Source organism: Podarcis filfolensis (genome assembly GCF_964270895.1).
Source record: "Podarcis filfolensis genome assembly, chromosome: 6".
NCBI lineage: Eukaryota > Metazoa > Chordata > Lepidosauria > Squamata > Lacertidae > Podarcis > Podarcis filfolensis.
Window position 1 is genome coordinate 42,472,820 of NC_139609.1, and position 20,034 is coordinate 42,492,853.

The window sequence follows — 20,034 nt, forward strand, 5'->3', positions numbered from 1 at the left end:
GGGCCCCAGGCCTTAGTTTGCCTACCCATGATACAAAGAATATAATAGCATTGGGATGTCCCAAATAATATGTTTTGAGTGTGTTATATATAACGTCAAGGGTATGCTGAGTAAATGGGGATTACAGGATAATGTGGAAAAGTTTCATGCGCTTGTCCCTTATGGGTCACTGGTTTCTATCTGATAATACTTCCTATAACTGAGAACATGAATGAACTAACTTCCACTTCATTTTTGCAGGCTCATAGCAATGAGATCATAGGGAGTGTCAGATGGAAGATAGCAAAGCTGTTGAATGCTCCTGTGGAAAACATACAGATATTTGCAAATGACAGCTTGGTATGTTAGGATGATTTTATCAATATTCTAGATATGTACGGTTTGCAGAAGCTAAGAAAAGATATTGTATTTCAGCTAACAGTGAATAAAGATCAAAAGCTACTTCACCAGTTGGGCTTTTCTGAAGAACAAGCACTTACAGTAAAGACATCAGGAAGTGGAACCCCATCAGCAAGCTCTGCTGATTCCTCCACTAGCTCCAGCAACAGCAGCAATGTCTTCAGTTCATCATATGCAATGGAACAGGTACAACATGGGGGGAGTAAATATAGATTTCACACACACAAAGACACTTTTTCATTAATTAAGTTGGTTTCTTTTCACTTTAAAAAAAAAGCTTTCCAGTATCTTCCATTTCTCTGTACCCTGCATTGGTCATTCGTGATTCAAATCTTTATAAAATTAGTTTGTCAGAATTTGAAAATCAGTTGGAAAGACTGAAGTGAGCTAGTGCTACATGCAGTTACTTACGCTGATCCTGCACTTTTTCCCAGTCGAATTGAGATGCTTGATAAATCCAGCAGGAACTGCTAGCACACCTTTCTGGTTTTATCATCTGATTTTGATGAATGCAGAATTTCAGTGATCATTTCAGAAATGAATGCATATGAATTGTTTGAAGTAGTTCTAACTGTAAGCAGAAATGGAAAAAGTAGAAAGCATCCTCCCTGCTTCTGTCCATTATATTTGATGACACAGTTTAGAATTTCACGGTGTAATGTTTTGGTTCACTCTGTACATAAAAGTTAAAAGTATTGGAGATGTGAAGCTGTGGTTTCTTTGGCAGAATTTCAGATCAACACTGCAGTTGTGTGTGTGTGTGTGTGTGTGTGTGAGAGAGAGAGAGAGAGAGAGAGAGAGAGAGAGAGCGCGCGCTATACAGGATTCAGTGCCTTGTGTTGGCAAGTAGCTGACATCCCTAGGCCAGGTTTTAAATTTATATCGCTCAATTTTTAAAAATTGAGAACCCTAACAAATTGCTTAAGAAATAGGGAAGTTAATTGTGTGTTCTTAATCCTCAGGAAAAATCCCTCCCTGGAGTGGTAATGGCTCTTGTGTGTAATGTGTTTGACATGCTGTACCAGCTTGCGAACCTAGAAGAGCCAAGGTAAGTAGTGTTATTGAAGACACTGTAGAAATACTGTGGCTGCAAAAATAAATAAATTTTAGAAGCCTTTACAAGTAGGCATAGTGTCCAGCCCAGCAGAAATTGAGTACATTATATGTCTCTTGTATTCATCAGGATTACTTTGAGAGTACGGAGGCTTCTTTTGCTGATTCCTACTGACCCAGCTATTCAGGAAGCTCTTGATCAGCTAGATTCTCTTGGACGAAAGGTATATATTTTTCTGTTAACTACACAATCATAGTCTAGTTTTACTGATTGAGATTGGGATTGAAAGGAATGGAGAAAGAAATAGGTAGGGCATTAAATTGTAGGCATTATAAAATTCTGGGGAAATGATAGCCATTGTGGAGCAAGAATTGAACCATCACTGGCTAAATTAATTTTATTTCTCTTATTATTAATGATGTGTTGCTTTGGCGGGGGGGGGAATTCCTTTGCTTAGCACACATTACTTTCCTTCTAGGGATTCAGACAGTATGGCTAATGTGCTTATCGCCACTGGGGCAGGAAAAATGCCATGTTAGCACAGCCGTGTATTAGCTTGCTAGCTTCATCTGTAAAGTTGGCACAGAATCTATTACTCATAAAGTTCCTAAGCCACAGGCTCATTTAACATTCACCCTGGCCTAGCTACCTATATAGGATAGTAGCAAATAGTCATTGGGTCCTAAACATGTTTCATAGAAGTTAGCAAACTACGTTAAAATTAATCTGGCATTCACAAAACATGTCTCTCCCATATCTCTCGCGCTGCAACCTTCCAACAGTTTTACTTCACCCCCAAAGGCACACTCCTCCGTTGTCTCCCAAGACAGATGGATGCCAGCTATGAAAAAATAATAATGCAAATTACAAAAAATACTAATTAAAGAGAAATGGTATTTACAATGGGGTGCATTGAAAAAGAAGGATATGGCATAAACTTTGTAAAAATCTGCAGATTGTATTTTATAGTTCTTTACAGTATTGAATAGGGATGGGGAATCTGTGGCACTCCAGACGTCAAATTTCCATCGGCCTGAGTCGGCTGCACCAGTAGTCAGGGATGGACTTGTAATCCAACGATACTTAGAGGGCCATGAGTCCTCTGTCCCTGGTATAGAATATAGCAAAAGGTGCTTGCAAGAGATTTTATTACTTTTAGGAAGTTCATGACTCCAAAGACTAGCTGTCATGGCTATATAACCATGTTACTGTATATCAGAACTGCCTTCTTATTTGTATTTCTCTATGCTTATTCTTTTCTCAGAAAACATTACTCTCTGAATCAAACTCCCAGTCTTCAAAGTCGCCTTCTTTGTCTACAAAGCATCAACACCAGCCTAGTGCTACTTCAATACTTGAAAGTCTTTTCAGGTCTTTTGCCCCAGGAATGTCTACTTTTAGAGTACTTTACAATCTTGAGGTAAGAGTATATTGGCATGGAAGTGTGGGGTAGGGTCAAATATCAATTCTTTTGTTTTGCATGTAGAATACCCCGTGTTCAGTTCCTGGCATCTCCAGGTAGAGTTGGGAAAGTTTTCTGTATGAAACTTAGCCGCCAGTCAGCGACCTGGTTTACACCATAATACTAAAATGTGACTTAGGCAAGTATCAACAAACTTGGAGGAGGAGAGAGAAAAGGCAGTCTGTGAACCCAATGGTTTGTTGAGGCTCATCCATTTAATGCCAAACTATAGTTTAGTGCTTGGGTCCTCAAATATTTTGAGTCCTGAGGCACATCTGGAAAACTAAAAAAATACAAAGGATGCCACAATATATCCATTCACAGAAGAAAAATGGGGTGATGCCAACACACACAAAACAAAGCTGGCAAAAGAAACATGCAAAACCCTCCATCCCCCAAAAGGGGAAAAGGCAAGTACCTTATTTTTCGCTCTATAGGACGCACCCAACCATAGGACACACCTTGTTTTAGAGGTCTGCGCTTCGGAGGCTTCGCGTTGCTGTCGCTAAAGCCAAGGAGCCTGCATTCGCCCCATAGGACGCACACACATTTCCCCTTAATTTTTGGAGGGGAAAAAGTGTGTCCTATAGAGCGAAAAATATGGTAATAAAAAGCAGCCCAGACTAACAAAAAAACACAAAACACCTGCAGCCGCATGCCAACATGCAGAATACACACAGTGCTGGCAAACAAAAAGGAGTCATTGAATTCTCTTAAGATGAAACTCTGCTGTAGTGACACTGTGTTTCCAGTTGTCCACAGTTGGGTTATTTTTGCATGGTTTCCATAGTAGTGATCCCGCTCTCTTGCAGCCACCTAAACATCTGTTTACCGGGTCACATGGCACCCCCTCACCACCTTGTAGTTCCTTATCTTCCATTCTTTTTACATACTATGTAAATATACCATAACTTCTCTCTTGAAATGACAGGGATTGTCATGGGCCTTGAAACACACTTCGTGAAAGCTTTGTTAGTATTCAAGGACCTCTGACTGTGTTAATATTCTTAATTATATGACAGGTGTTGATAAAAGAATTAATTAACATTATTGAAAGGTCTCATTGAATTCGGATGACCAAGTGCCGTAGGATGGTGAGTTAATTCTGAGTAGCAGTGTTAGAGTGTAATATGAACTCTCGCCCAGCAGAGCATACTTTGCCTGTGAGTGAGAAAGGGGCTTACTGTGTTGCTCCATTGAAACTCTGCCACTTACCTAAAGTCTGGATATTTTTCAGGTCCTGAGTTCCAAGCTAATGCCTACAGCGGATGATGAAATGGCAAGAAATTGTGCCAAATCTTTCTGCGAAAATTTTCTCAGAGCAGGTGGCTTGAGGTTAGTTGAAAGAAATATTCTGAAGTGGAACCTTCCAGCTGTGCGAGAACTAGCCTTTAAGTATTCTTAACTCGGTATACATTTAATACCAGTATAAATTCTGTAAATGGTGCTCTCAATAGTAGTATTCAAGCAGCTATTCCAAATACTGTGGGGACAGCATAAATTACACTAGGTAGTTTGCCTTCTTTGTGTGTATGATGTTGAATAAATTGCAGCAAGGGTTTTTTCCTGTTCCCTTTCCACTTCCATAAGCCTTTCTTCGCACATCCTACACAAAGAGGTGCCAGAACTGCAGTGCAACCTGGATATCCTTGCTTTTTCAATACTGCTTTCAGTGGTTGCTGCTGTCCTCCCAAAATCTGTTAAGGTGTTTGCAGAAAATGCTTTGTCAAAGAGTTCTGGATAATAGATAGTACTATGCCATTGACCATTGAATCTGCACTTAACTTTGAATGGGAGTAGACAGTTTGAGGCACTGAGATGGCATTGACTATGCCCTACTAATAAAGTAATAATGAATTTAAATAGTTGATTAGAATTTTAAAAAATAAGCTGGAGGTTGTAGGTATTACATGTCATCTCTTAGCATATTTGCACTTCAGTACTTGACCGGCAAATGAGAGCTGCTTATATTTCTAGTTTCCAGTGGCTGTGTGCTTAGAATCATAGAATGGTAGAGTTGGAAGGGACCCTGAGGATCATTTAGTCCAAACCCCTGCAATGCAGCTGTTCCATACAGGGATTGAATCTGCAACCTTGGCATTATCAGCACCATGCTCTAACCAACTGAGCCATAACACGCCAACAGAAGAGTATGCCTTTGGACCACAGAAAGGAAGGAAGTGACAGGTGCTGCCATTATTGTGATGGCACGGTCAATGGATCGGTGTCCAGAACATTGTGGAGTGCAGAAAGAAGTTGATGTACACCAGAGCCCTTGCTTTTCCCCGTTTCACCCGCTGATAGTCAGAATTTGGTGGAGCCTGTCAACTGGCCCCCTGATTTAGTGATGGTGTTAGCGAGGCTGCTCTGTTTTAAGTGATTAACACATTATATTAATCCTCATCAATACAGGGAAATATTTTCAACCAACAGACTTCTACATACGTTATATGTTTCTTGTCTTAATTAAAAATCTCTAAATTTATTTTCCAGCTTGGTGGTGAATGTTATGCAGAGAGACTCCATCCCATCAGAAGTGGATTATGAAACAAGACAGGGAGTTTATTCAATCTGTCTGCAGCTGGCAAGGTATGTGATTGATTTTTCAAAGGTAGATATGCATGACCCTAATCTGCTCAGTGTTTGATCTTCCTAAGGTACATAGTGCCTTCACTGTTCAAAACAGCACAATTCTTTTTACGTTTAGGTTTTTGCTTGTTGGGCAAACCATGCCTACCTTTCTTGATGACGATATTGTTAAACATGGAGTGGAAACACTATCGTCACGCCCATTCCGTAATGTGAGCCGGCAGACTACCAGGCAGATGTCAATGTGTGGAACCCCAGAGAAGTCCTCTTATCGCCAGCTATCTGTGTCAGACAGGTCCTCTATCAGAGTGGAGGAGATCATTCCTGCTGCGCGGGTTGCAATCCAAGTAAGTAGGTCTAATGTGGCAGCAGTAGCCCTGCTAAAGGCAGAGCTCAAACATCTGCTCTGCAGAATTTTAGTACCTTTTTAAAAAAATGCCACACTGCCAGAAAACCAGAGTTTTTCTCCTGTTTCCAACTATGTTCCTTGGATTTGGTGTCACCTGTAAGTGCTTTTCTGGCCTAACACATTGGTATCTTGAACAAGAATTCTTTTTTTTTTTTTCCCAGACAATGGAAGCAAATGACTTCACTTCCACAGTTGCTTGTTTTATGCGACTCTCATGGGCTGCTGCTGCAGGGCGGCTTGACCTGGTGGGAAGCAGTCAGCCGATCAAAGAAAGCAACACGCTGTTCCCTGTTGGCATTCGTAACCGTCTTAGCAGCTCAGGTACGCCACTGACTTAACAGAATTGAAACAGCTGAGATTTGGCAATGACCTCAGCTGTGTGTTGCTCATAAGACTTTATCACAACTGTAGCTGTTCATTCCTAACTTGAGAGATCTACACTTCTTTTAATCTTTTGTCACTTGTTAACATATTGCAGGAAGCAATTGCAGTTCAGGAAGTGAAGGAGAACCAACAGCTCTGCATGCTGGGATCTGTGTGAGGCAGCATTCTGTATCCACCAAAGATGCACTGATTGCAGGAGAGGCCTTGTCTCTCTTAGTTACATGCCTACAGCTCCGCAGTCAGCAGCTAGGTAGGTCTGAGAGAAGTGGATGAAGCTTTTCTGTTGTTTCCTGACCCTACATACAATTGAGCCACAAAGACCCAGTCCCAATTTGTTACCATCCAACTCTGTTTTCACTTCCTCTCAACCTCTGCTTATATCTGGCACCCACATTTTACTGTAACGCCATATAACGCTAATGATTCTATTAGATTTTCCCAATGATATTTTAATACTAGGAGTATTAAGTACTATAGTACTTTCTCACGAAAGAAATTGTGACAATCCACATTGTGTTTTTCTTAGGATCTTTTTACAACCTCCCTTGTGTTGCTGACTTTATCATAGACATACTACTTGGCTCACCAAGTGCAGAGGTAAGGTGCTTGCATTTATATTCAGAGCAGTTCTCTTGCAGAGAGCAGGGCATGTTCTGCCCTGTAGCATGGACCAAGTGCTCATGCCAGTGGCAGCTGAAAAACATTTGCTACAGATTAAGTTACTTAGGCTATGCCACTGACTTTCAAGCAAGCAAGTTCCTAGGATGAGAAAGCTGTGTTCTTTAGAGGACTGAACATCTGGGAATTAAATTAACTGCAAGCATTTTTATCATACTTTATACAGATGTGCCAGTTTAAAACTGAAACTAAGATTTGCCTCAAAAGCAGCAGTGGATTGATGACATTTTTTCCTGCCTCAAGTGAGCAATTGGAGGATGACAGCCACTTGGTGCTGTCCTAATGCCTACTTGAGAAAGAGCCTGCATGGTCACTTCTGTTCCTTACATGCTTGTCTGCCTCAGCTAGCTTGGACAAATTATGATAGTAACTTGGGTGTTTTAACAGTTTTCTAAGACAGTGGTATTAGGTTTTGTGATCTGACGTGTGCTTCTGCCCTGTTCCAGATTCGTCGCGTGGCCTGTGACCAATTGTATACCCTCAGTCAGACAGACACATCAGCTCACCCTGATATACAAAAACCAAACCAATTTCTTTTGAGTGTCGTCCTTACCGCTCAGCTGCCGCTCTGGTCACCTACCAGCATCATGAGAGGCGTCAACCAGAGGCAAGTTGGAGGCATGTTTGTTCAATAGAGAATGTAAGAATTAAAAATAAGCATTTGTCTTAAATGCTTATTTAAGACAAGTGCAGTAAAAACTTGTGAAACGGGGGGGGGGGGGAGAGTGCTAGAAGTGAACTGAGAAGTTATGATTTCCCCTGTGGTTGCTTGAATAGGAATTGGATAGCCAGGAAGTTACTGAATCATACTGCAGCATTGAACCACAATCTACGCAGTACAAAGAGAGGATAAGCATTTGGAGGCAGTAGCATCAGCCAGCATACTATGCTAACTTACTTTTAGATTTGTTGATCATAGTAAATGCACAAAAAACCAATAGTCCTGTGGGGTTTTCCCCCGCTGTTTAAAACTTACTTACATGCCAGTAACAAAACTTCAGCCTTCTTCCTGTTACCATTAGATTTCCAATAAGAAAATAAGCATCCATGATGTTGAATGTGCAGCAATGTTTGCTTTAAAAGTTAAACATTAAATATGAACACCAAATCCTAGATCTGCTTTCAGAGAAGGGGATTTTAAGCTGATAGCATTTCAACATATTATTCTGGGATGAATGATGATCATCATCACAAACAATTCACTACTGTGAACTTAAAATAAAAGCAAACCTTGGTTTTATAGCATAGAATGTAAGTCGACATGTTGGCTAGGTCTGAATAAACATCTTGCATGTGTACATGGTACCCAGGAAAGTAAAGGTTTCTGTAAATATTTTACATGCTTCTGAGATTCCCCACCACCACCGGTATTAATTGCCTGAATTTGCTTTTAGGCTTTTGTCCCAGTGTACAGAGTACTTTGACCTTAGATGCCAGTTATTGGACGATCTCACATGTAAGTAATAGGAATCAAAACTACTTGAAACTTAATGTACCATAAGAAAACGTCCCTTACCCACATGGTAAACAGTGCCATCAAAGTTGAGTCAAGAATTAATATTGATTGCGCTTATGGAGAGAGAGAAATGTGTTTCTCTTGGGTTCTTATCCTTCCTCCATTATTTGTGTCCTTGTAGTTCTGTGCAGGACTGTATTTGCATGGGCTAAAAACTCTGTTTCAGAGGTCAAGTGAGAGATCATCTGCCTCTCTCATGAACTGTTTGCCTGGGTCTTCTCTTTAGTTTTAGTGTGCAGTCTAATTGTCTCAAGTGATTAGTAGTTGACTCTGAGCACACAGGTGGGTAGCAGTGCTACCCCAGCCAGATGGGCAGGGTATAAAGAATAAAAGTATTATTATTACCATTTCCTACCTTTTCAAGACCATAAGAAACTACACACTACAACTACCATAGTGTTCCACTTTCTTGTGGATGGAAATAACATACAAGAGCTACTTTGGCTTTTTTCACATTGTTTTATAGAACTAGGAGAAGTGGGCAGGATAATGCTCTCGTGTTCTTTGCCACTAGGGGGTGTATGTCGGAGTATGAGCAAGTGATAGAAAGGCAGAAGAGCAAAAAAAATGCTATTCGCCTTCATAATAACTATTAAAAAAAAAGAGGAACATTTACCTGTGTCTTGACATTTCATTTCCAAAAAGCAATTCTGTGTTCATTTTAAGCTAAATAATATCTTTTATATGAAACAAAATGTTAACCGAAGTTTGTCCGTCTGTTCTGTAGGCTTAACCCATGTGGTTTTTCTTACCTAGCTTCAGAAATGGAACAACTAAAGATTAGCCCAGCTGCTATGTTGGAGGATGAGATCACGTGGTTGGATAACTTTGAACCTACCCGTGCAGCTGAATGTGAAACCAGTGAAGCTGACAATGTGTTGTTGGCGGGACATTTGAGGCTCATTAAGACCCTCCTGTCACTTTGCGGAACAGAGAAGGAAATGCTAGGTAACTTGCTTTCAGTGCTTAGTTGTGTCATTACAATGTTAAACCTAGCGATTTCTTCCTCTCTGCTGAGATCGCTGAGGCTTCAGGTCACCAGAATTCCTAATTTGTCAGGTCAGGCTGCTTGCATCTGGTTGCCATGGGCAACAAGAGTTCTAATTTTCACAGTGGAAAGAGAATGGTTCTTCACTTCCTTTGTGGAGCAAGGCTTAAGCTTTCAGGCAAATAAGCAAATGCAGCAAATTTGGCAGTATGAACAACTATCTCTTAGGCTAAGACCTGAGGGAGCAGAGGTTGTCTCACTTTCTTGCCTGCTTAGAACATACTTCAAATAGCAGTGGTCTTAAATGAAAATTATTTGCTGTTTTCCACATTTGATTCATAGTGCTTTGGTCATAAACTAGACAATTAGAACAAAAATAACAGTTCTCTGGGGTGAGGATAGCTATGTGTGTAGCTTACAATAAAACAGGAACAGCATGTGATGCCATTTGATAATCATTGCTTAGTTGTTTTAGTAAAGGGAGGGGAAACTATGGTGGTGGTGCTCTTTAAATACGGTGAAGGCTGCTATAGTCCGGTTTGTGTTCCGCCAAGGTGAAGCTATCTGTTCTGACGCTGGCAGCAGTTACCCAGTAAGACCTTTCTCAGCTGTGCTTCCTATGACCTGTTTAAGTGGAGATGATAGGAATGATCCCTCACTGGACACCTTTTTCTTGCATGATCATTTATTATAAATCCTGTAACGGTCAACATTGAACATAATGTTATTCCCTTTATAGGTTCGTCTTTGATCAAACCATTACTAGATGACTTCCTCTTCCGAGCATCTAGGATTATTCTGAACAGCCATTCTCCAGCTGGCAGTGTGGCTGCCACTCAGCAAGACTTTCATCCAAAGTAAAGAGTGCATGAGGACTTTTGTTGTATTAAACAAAGAAGCACAGAGGGCTTGGATCTACCATTCTTGAATAGTCAATCAGCTTTGTGCAGAATGGAACAATTTCCTTTTTTAAAAAAAGACATTAAAGTAAACTTCATAAGCAGTGCTTGAGTGTGCCAAGAAATTAAATAACTGAGAATAAATGTGGTTCCTGAGAGGGGCTATTAAGAAACATATTGAAATACTACTCAATTATAAATCATCTATATTGCTCTCATGTCCTTTATTACATTTTTAGAACATGATGTTCCATATCTGTGGAGAATCACATTTCAAATTCTTGAAGATTATTAAGCAATATTGTAAATGCTCTTCCAGAACTATTTATTTTTACTGTGCATAATTTGAATGGCTATAGTTGGTCCATTACAAAATCCAAAGGGCTCAGTTGTTTTAAAAAGCAAAGCTCAATCCCTCTTTCAGAAGCACAAAGGCATCTGAACAATTTATTGGACTATAGGGCCGGTGTAACTAACCCGTGCATTATCACAGTCCATAACTCCCTCAAAATGTTGAATGCCATACCCAGAAACAAAGAAATCGGGTTAACTGTTTTCGTAAATTTCTCTTATGGGTGTAACTTAACTTAGCCACTGAGCTTGGGATTTTATGCAGAAATCTAAGTACTTTTCTGCTTAAGTGTCATTTTATTTACATCCCGGAACCAGCCTTTCTTTAGGGGGGAATGATAAGCACACAGACTTTTTTTATTCCTTGCCTTCCTCTGCAAAATAAATAACATCCACTGGTCCGGGAAATAAAAATGCCCTGAATGGTTTTAAAATTGGACTGCACAGATGGGCATTAAACTTTACTTGGATTCCCTGTGGCAACTATTGGAAGTAGGTCATTTGATATATCTTGCTAGTATGAAAACTGAATATGCAGCACGAACAGATTCTTTTTGCTCCCTTCTAGGTGCAGTACAGTGAATAGCCGATTAGCAGCATATGAAGTGCTGGTGATGCTGGCAGATAGCTCGCCCTCAAATCTACAGCTTATTACAAAAGAGCTGCTCTCTATGCATCACCAGCTTGATCCAGCTCTTTCCAAGGAATTTGATGTAAGTGGGTTACTTCAATGGAAGTAAATTTTTTCACTCCAGCTATGTATATATGAAGCTAAATGTCAGATCTTCAGAATGGATTAAATAATGAGAGTCATAGAATTGTAGCATTGGAAGGGACCATAATGAATACTTTTGGAAAGTCTCTTGGATATTCAGTTTTTAAAAAAATTATATCCATTAATGCTTTAAATCTTCTTTGCTACAAATTTCTGCTCTCTGCCTCCCTTTCTTCCAGTATCTCCCACCTGTAGACGGTCGATCCATTTCAGGATTTGTGGGGTTAAAAAATGGAGGTGCAACATGCTACATGAATGCAGTCTTCCAACAGCTCTATATGCAGCCAGGACTTCCCGAGGTAATCTTTATTTACTGTTCTTAAAGCAAATTCTTTTGGGATGCCTGTTAACTTCACACATCTAGTATGGACTCTGGGAAGGAAGGAGTGCTGAATCATGAAAATGGGCCACAACCCTGAGGTAAATCGAAAACTACCTAGTTCAGAAATTACAAGGCTGAGATTTATATGTAGTAAATGAGGGGATCTCTAACCTTGGTGGTAGGGTTTTGGCTCAGGCACATTTAGAAATCCAAAACTTTCTGGGACACCATAAAATGCGCATGTCACAGAATAAAAACTGTTGACGCTCACACAGGCAAAACACTTGTGTAGATGACAAAATACAGACAAAACAAACATGCAGCATCCCCAGAAAAACACATACATCACAAAATAAACACAGTAAAAACCAGGCAAAACACGCATACCCCAGCAGTGACAAAAAGCATAACTTTGGAAATAATTAAAAGCAAGGAGAACACCCAGCCCCAAACAACAAAAGCAAATTGCACACAAACACAAGCACCAAAAACAAAACAACAGGAGAAGCACACACACAATTGGTCCATCATCCCCAAGCCTCCCAGACAGCAGCAGGATTCCTTTTCTTCTCTGAAAAGGTTTGGAGGCTAAACACAGAGCTGGAGCTTGCTCGCCCTCTTTCCCCTTCCTTTGAAGAATACCTCTGGGCCCACCTGGGCCATAGTTGGAGCACATGGGCATTTGAAGCCCAGGCTCTTGCTCTGCTTTGCTTGGAGGACAGATACGGGAGCCTTGTGATCTCTCCTCCATCCAGTTCCTATAAGGGAACAGAATGAATTCCGGTCCTTTGAGGTAGTGCAGTTTGGTGAGAAGCCTCTCAGTGAGGCCAGCCATGTAGCCCTACTCTTCGTCCCTTCCATCTTCCTAACCAGTATGCTTGTTGAAGGTGAGAATAGCTAATAAGGAAGCTTTGGGTATGTTGAATATTAATATTAAATACCTTGGTTACTGCTCTTACCAACTCCTGACGAAACTGAACTGTTCCTCAGTGTGATGCATTTTCAATAACTTTCCTTGTCAATTGTTTCCAAAGGCATTACTTTCGATTGACGATGACATGGACAATCCCGATGACAATGTGTTCTATCAAGTTCAGTCACTCTTCGGTCACTTAATGGAGAGCAAGCTGCAGTATTACATACCTGAAAATTTCTGGAAGGTAATTCTCCCCACCCCCAATTTTAACATGTAGATTTAGGTCTAAACATACTGAAATGCAGCAATACTTAAAGGGCTCTTACCTGTTTGAATATACAGTCATACCTTGGTTTTCGAACAGCTTAGTTCTCAAATGTTTTGGCTCCCGAATGCCGCAAACCTGGAAGCGACGGTTCCGGTTTGCAAACTATTTTTGGAAGCTGAACGTCCGACTGGGCTTCCACAGCTTCAGAAGCCATGCTTTGGTTTCTGAATGTTTTGGAAGTCGAATGGACTTCCATAACTGATTCCGTTCAACTTCCAAGGTGCAACTGTAATATATATTTCTCCCTATTGGTCACAATCCAGTGGTGCAGATCACTGGCATGTTCTCCTCTCCTTCCACTAGGAGGCAAGCTTTTTCCAGGGAACTAAGATGCATCTGCTGCTTTCCTTAAGAGTCTCAGTATCTTAAAGCAGTGACTCTATGGAATACATTTTATATTTTAGATCTTCAAGATGTGGAACAAGGAGCTCTATGTGCGTGAACAACAAGATGCTTATGAGTTCTTCACAAGTCTTATAGATCAGATGGATGAATACCTCAAGGTTATTTTTATGTTTGTTATGGTGTTATAATTACACAGTAATTCTTTTCATTAACAGCCGCTTCATATATAAGCCCGTTGCTATTAGCATTTTTTTATCTCTTACAGAAAATAGGACGAGACCAAATATTTAAGAACACTTTCCAGGGAATCTACTCTGATCAGAAAATCTGCAAGGACTGTCCTCATAGGTGGGTGAATTTTAACTAGGTTATTCCTAGTTACGGGTAGCCTACTTGGAAAAAAGAACTCTTAATGTTAACTACTGGAACTACTGGAACTACTGGAAGTACTTGATTTTCATCTTTGTTTAGTGCCATTCAGTGACTTCATTTTAAAGGAGAAAAAGCTCTTGATAAGTACACTGCCGATTTCCCCCCTCAACTTTTTCTCTTGCAGATTAGCATGATTCAGGCATGGAATTCTCCTTTCCACAGGCAGGGCCATGTCAGTCATTCGGCAGCTTTCAACATTCCGTGGGATATGGCCTACCCAGTCCTAACCCTGCCTGCTCTGCAACAGCACTGAGCTCTTTCAAGGCTCAACCATTTCCTCCCTTCCCTGGATTATGTGGGAGAGGAGCCCGATCGCTTCTCAATCAACACATTACATTAGATTTCTAAATTAATTTCTCAAGCCTTTATAATTCTCATAGGTTAGGGTTTATATGAGCCGTTGCCAATTCTTCATTTCTAAAAGTAGAAATAAAACACATCAGCTTGGTTGCAAATACGGAAAACATGTTCCCAGCAGATGGTGTCTGACTGGGAAGTCTCTTTCCTACCCCTTTCCCAACCTAGTGCCTTCCAGGTGTTTTGGGCTACAACTCACATCATCCCTGATCATTGGCCATGTTGAGTGGGCCTGATGGGATTTGGAATCCAAAAGCTCTGGAGGCTGCCAGGTGAAGGAAGGCTGCCATAGATCTGTTTCTGTGGCACCCGCTTCCCCTATCCTGTATGACACCCCCACCCCCCATTTTCTTGTCAATATGGTTAGTATTGCATCTGTAATTATACTTCTTCTTAATTCTTCACAAGTAGTAACCATGGTTAGTTTTTAAGCAGCAAACCCTCACCAGGATTGAAATTGCAGGAAGGATGGGATGGAGCCATGAGTCTATAGCCTGCCGTCTTACAGCACAATCCAAACTCAAGATCCTCTGGGATGAATGGGTTTGGTTCTGGCAGATTTGGGGCTTCCTCAGCTGGGGATATGCTGGCAGAAGTCTTTCACCCTGTCTGAGCCAGAGCGTTGCCAACAGAAGTCTCAAAAAAGGGAGGCATTCTGAGGGCTTGGCAGAGGTGGAACAGGGCAAGGAGAGACTTAGACCTTTTCCAAACCCCTTGCAGTTAAGTCATGTGGCCTCACAACCCGGCAGAACTTAGCCAGCAAAATGGGTGGTGTGAATCATATTCTTCCTTCACAGAGCTGGAAATAGGCTTAATTTAAGACAGCGTAAATTAAGATTTTCTACACTATAGATTGCTCTGTAAACCATCAAAGGAGATGATAAGCCTCATGTCTGCAGTGGGTTTAACTGTTAAAGATATTGCCAAAAAGAGACAGCTGTTAAATCATGAAACGATAGAGTTGGTAGTATTGCAGTCTAACCCTTTTTCATTATCCAATTTGCTGTAGGTATGAACGAGAGGAAGCCTTTATGGCTCTCAATCTAGGAGTCACTTCATGTCAAAGCCTGGAAATTTCATTGGATCAGTTTGTTAGAGGAGAAATTCTGGAAGGAAGTAATGCATATTACTGTGAGAAATGTAAAGAAAAGGTAATGCTCCCCCCCCCCTTCCCTGGTGATAGTTAAAATACCTGTGATATTCTAAGGGAGAGACAACCCAGGGTGTGTTAGTACACTTAGAGATCTGGAGAATGAGTCTAGTCTAAGCCCTCAAGTTTAATGTGTGCTTGTTTTTATCACATTGATATTCTGCGTTTCCTCCCGGGGTAGTATATATATATATTGGGGGGGCGTCACTTCAGAATATTGGTGTCCTAGGCAAAGTAGAGACAAAATATTTGTATGTTTGAAAGTTTTTGCCTTTGAGAAAAGGCGTGTAGTAAATGATTTGATAAGGAATTAGTAGTTAGCCTTTAGAAAAAAGTTTTCCTGCTCTTTGATTCTGTCAACCGAAATTCATAATTGTAAGAACACTTCTCTACAGTGAGCAGGAAGTATGCATTCCCTGATGCTAAAATGAGTAGCTGGAGGTGACTCTCTTCTGTTTTTAAGAGAACTACAGTAAAGCGGACGTGCATTAAAGCTCTGCCTAGCTTGTTGGTGATCCACCTCATGAGATTTGGATTTGATTGGGAAAGTGGACGTTCCATTAAGTACGATGAACAGATAAAGGTAAGCACAGCTGCTCTTCATTTCTCTAAAGGAATGGAATGGAATCTTTACTTCTCACCATTATTTATTCTGTTCCAAGTATGCATGTTGCCCACAGTGTATCTCTGTCCCTCTGCTAGACCTGCCCTAACTACTAATGGTGCTTGCAGAATTTCAAAAGAAGTGATTGTGACTTGCTTTCTGAGCTGAAGTCCATAATCTTCCTCACTGGAAAAAATCGGAAGTTCCTTGCTGAGTCCTGGAAAAACAGATTTGGTTTACTCTATGACTCTGCATCCCATAAACTATTTCCTGTGTTCAACCTTTAAAGGTTAGCGCCCTGTGTTTTAGGTAATTACAGGAGGTTTATAAACAAGTAATAGGGCTCAGGTTTAAATTTAATCGGAAGTGTTTCCTTTCAAACAGTTCCCCTGGATGCTGAACATGGAACCCTATACAGTTTCAGGAATGGCCCGGCAAGATTCTTCTTCGGAAGTTGGAGACAATGGGCGACACGTCGATCAGGGAGGTGCAGGATCCCCACGGAAGAAAGTGGCCCCTACAGAAAACTATGAGCTGGTTGGGGTGATAGTGCACAGCGGTCAGGCCCATGCAGGGCACTACTATTCCTTTATCAAAGATAGAAGGTAAGGAGAAAGACTGCTCTGGACGGGCTCTACTAGTTCTTTGCTTGAGTACTTGAAAGCAGCTAAGATCATGCAGTGTTAAACCTGCAAACTCCTATTGGCAAATGCATCATTTTTGGATAGCACTTTTTAAAGCTCTGTATGAAAGTATACCAGTATGCTTGAAAGTTTTTGCAAATGTAATGGGGTAGCTCTGGCTTAAAACAAAACCAGAATCTTCCTTTCAAAGGATGTGTGTGACAGGAGGGATTATCTTTATAAAGTTTAAATCATTGTATGAAACAGACTGGGGGTGAATGTGTCTGCCATCTTGCTGTGATTTCTGATCCCTTTATATTCAGATCTGTTTTGTTCCATATTTGATTTTAACATGAAATCATTCTCAATGCAGATTATCTCTTTGGTAGCCATGAGAATTGGAAAGCTATTAGGAAACTTTTTTTGAGATTTTTAAGCCATCATCTTTGACAGTGAACATGGCTTGTGTTTCTGTGTGTTACCAACAGGGGATGTGGAAAAGGAAAATGGTTCAAATTCAATGACACAGTTGTTGAAGAATTTGAGTTGAATGATGAAACTTTGGAGTATGAATGCTTTGGCGGAGAGTATAGACCCAAAGTTTATGACCAGTGTAAGTATAAATTTTGTGTTCCATTATCACTTTTCCCTACATTTAAATCTTACTCACTTCAGGGCTAAGTTACAGGATCACAGTTGCTGATGTGGAAGTTTGGCATCTGTCTTCAGAAAAATTTAATCATATTACTGACATACTGTATGGCTGCTGTCCTGTTGTTTTTTATTCTATTCATATGGCTCCTTAACAAATTGGGAACTGAAGAGTGTAACTGGTGTGATTAGAGTTGCTACACAAACACATGCTTTTTCTACACAAGGCATTTCCATGTAGGAAGCAACGTGAAATGTGCGTGTGGTGTGTAGTGTATTGCTTCTGTGCATGTACACACACACACACACACACAGAGTGAAGCATGCGTGCATATCAGTGCTGTGCTGTTTCCTGCACAGACCTGCTTTTCTTGGGGTGGGGGGGAGAAAAATGTTTGGCAGGAAATGGAATTGAGCCACCTGCTTTTGGAAAATAAAATGCCATGGAAAATGTTGCTTGTTGACCCCCGTAATCAGCAATTTATTCTTTCCCCATTGGAATGTGTAGATTTCCATTAACAACTGCCTGAAAGTTGTAGTTAGGCCAGTATTCCTGCTGCAAGAATCAGGTCAGTCAACTATAAAGATATCTCTTCTTCGCAGCAAATCCATATCCTGATGTTCGCCGCCGCTACTGGAATGCCTACATGCTCTTCTACCAGAGAGTCTCTGACCAGAACTCGCCAGTTTTGCCAAAGAAAAGCAGAGTTAGCGTCGTGCGTCAGGAAGCTGAGGACCTGTCTTTGTAAGTTTACCTACCTCTAACCCCAGTTATCTGATTCCTGCACAAGCAGAACATCTTGCTTCCCCTCCAGTCTGTCTGTCTGTCTCTCTCTCTCTCTCTCTCTCTCTCTCTCTCTCTCTCTCTGTGTGTGTGTGTGTGTGTGTGTGTGTTTAAGCTACTTAACCAGAAGCTTACTCCTTCCATGAGGGACCTCTGCAGAATTTATAATCTTCTGTTCAGAGGAGTACTCTTGAGGCTATAATTTGGTTACACATAAGCTCAGGACAGCTTCTGTGAGTATGTTTATGACTAGGGGCATCCAAGACATTTAGGAGGTGGGTGGTGTATGAAGGAATAGGACTGTACAAGCTACAGTATTGAAACTTTTTAAAGATATAACCTTGAAAAATTAGAACATATTTGGGGGTGAATACTTGCACCATGAAACTCAGATCCTGCTAAAACGGCCAAAAGACATTTAGTCAAAGAAACCTTTGGTTTTCTCTTTACCTTGTTTCATTTTTTTCCATTAGCAGGGGGCTGGCCAGCTGACTCTATGAAGGCTCTTTTCATTACGAAAAAGAAATGGTTCAGTTATGAACATCATTGGGTATTACAGATACGGTGTATTAGTAGTAGCAGAAGCAGAGCTGTGAGAGAGGGCTTGGCAGGTTGTTGAATGCATGGGAGCATCTGTTTAGAGCAATGTACTCAGCACCACAGCAGTAAACAGCCCTGGAGACCTGATGAAGGAGGAGAAGCTACACTGGCTTCTTAGAAAACACTGCTCCACAGCCTGCTGCCCTAGCAAAGGATGCAGGATTGTAGCCACAATCAGCCATATAACGAGTTCAGGCCTTCCATGCGCAGAACGTAAAGTTATGATCAAATGTGCATTGCTAGATTCACAACATACTTGAGAACTTTGGCTTTGCACTTTGTCAAGGAAATGGAAGAATATATTTTCAGAATTGAGCTTACATGCGTTTTATTTCCTAGGTCTGCTCCATCTTCACCAGATGTTTCACCACAATCATCGCCACGGCCCCATAGACCCAGTAGTGACCGCTTGTCCATCTTGACCAAGCTGGTCAAGAAAGGGGAGAAAAAAGGCTTATTTGTAGAGAAAATGCCGGTTCGGATATATCAGGTAAACAGTGTTAATGGCAGCTAGATAACATTATGAAAATGTCATGAAAATGTCAGGTATTCACAAGATAAAATTCTAGGTGTAATGGATATAGGTATATCTTTTACTCTCTGAATTGTTCGGGAGCAAAACAAAAATCAAAATTTAATCTCGTAAATTTAGAGGTGACACTTCATTTTAAAGCTATTCAATTGAAGACCATTTCCTCATGTTGTGGGGCTCGATAATCGATAAATTAATCACATTTTGTGAAGAAATAGTTCTCTCTTGTAAGCCTAATGTCTGTCATTTTCAGTGGACAACTCAATTGGAACTGCCCCTTTGTTTATCTTTGCCAGCACTATAACATAGAATAATAGAATTGTAGGGTTGGAAAGGGACCCCAAGGGTCATCTAGTCCAACCCCCTGCAATGCAGGAATCTCAGCTGAAGCATCCATGACAGAAAAACATGTGAAAGTTTAGTTGCTGTTTTATGGCACTGTAATAAATGTGAGTTCTATTTTCTATTTATTTTGCTGGTAATTCTTCACATAGAATTTGCCATTAATCTCACTGCTGCAGCCCACTGAGCCTGATGTTTTCAGTGAGCCTTTCCAGTATGACTTGATTAGCTTGGTGATAATTACAGCTAATTCAGCCCAAATCATGCCATTTCAAACATACAGTATGAGATATACATTGCTTCTAACATCCTGCTTTTAATGATGCTTTTGTTTAAAAAATGTCATATTTTCTGTAAGAAAGATTTAGAAATTCTAAACATATCCTTGACTTTTATTTCTAAAACCAGACATGTGTTGTCATTTCAGATGGTGAGAGATGAAAACCTGAAGTTTATGAAGAACAGAGATGTCTACAGCAGTGACTATTTTAGCTTTGTTTTATCGTTAGCTTCATTAAATGCTGTGAGTGATGAATTTTATCTT

General features: G+C 40.6%; 1 protein-coding gene across 2 annotated transcripts in view; it reads left to right on the forward strand.

The window, feature by feature from the left end:
- The window catches only part of USP24 (ubiquitin specific peptidase 24), a 77,242-nt gene that overhangs the window by 40,259 nt on the left and 16,949 nt on the right, over window positions 1-20,034 (forward strand). For both annotated transcript variants that reach the window (XM_083619349.1, XM_083619350.1), the window contains exons 26-52: window positions 241-339; window positions 415-585; window positions 1,362-1,447; window positions 1,583-1,676; window positions 2,718-2,873; window positions 4,153-4,250; window positions 5,409-5,504; window positions 5,623-5,851; window positions 6,075-6,234; window positions 6,392-6,547; window positions 6,824-6,894; window positions 7,422-7,582; window positions 8,370-8,431; window positions 9,248-9,439; window positions 10,219-10,336; window positions 11,298-11,442; window positions 11,684-11,803; window positions 12,861-12,986; window positions 13,475-13,573; window positions 13,681-13,763; window positions 15,214-15,355; window positions 15,818-15,937; window positions 16,343-16,563; window positions 17,070-17,194; window positions 17,836-17,977; window positions 18,956-19,106; window positions 19,918-20,013. In XM_083619349.1, coding sequence (XP_083475475.1) covers window positions 241-339; window positions 415-585; window positions 1,362-1,447; window positions 1,583-1,676; window positions 2,718-2,873; window positions 4,153-4,250; window positions 5,409-5,504; window positions 5,623-5,851; window positions 6,075-6,234; window positions 6,392-6,547; window positions 6,824-6,894; window positions 7,422-7,582; window positions 8,370-8,431; window positions 9,248-9,439; window positions 10,219-10,336; window positions 11,298-11,442; window positions 11,684-11,803; window positions 12,861-12,986; window positions 13,475-13,573; window positions 13,681-13,763; window positions 15,214-15,355; window positions 15,818-15,937; window positions 16,343-16,563; window positions 17,070-17,194; window positions 17,836-17,977; window positions 18,956-19,106; window positions 19,918-20,013 — 3,519 coding nt within the window. The remainder of the gene's footprint in view (window positions 1-240; window positions 340-414; window positions 586-1,361; window positions 1,448-1,582; window positions 1,677-2,717; window positions 2,874-4,152; window positions 4,251-5,408; window positions 5,505-5,622; window positions 5,852-6,074; window positions 6,235-6,391; window positions 6,548-6,823; window positions 6,895-7,421; window positions 7,583-8,369; window positions 8,432-9,247; window positions 9,440-10,218; window positions 10,337-11,297; window positions 11,443-11,683; window positions 11,804-12,860; window positions 12,987-13,474; window positions 13,574-13,680; window positions 13,764-15,213; window positions 15,356-15,817; window positions 15,938-16,342; window positions 16,564-17,069; window positions 17,195-17,835; window positions 17,978-18,955; window positions 19,107-19,917; window positions 20,014-20,034) is intronic.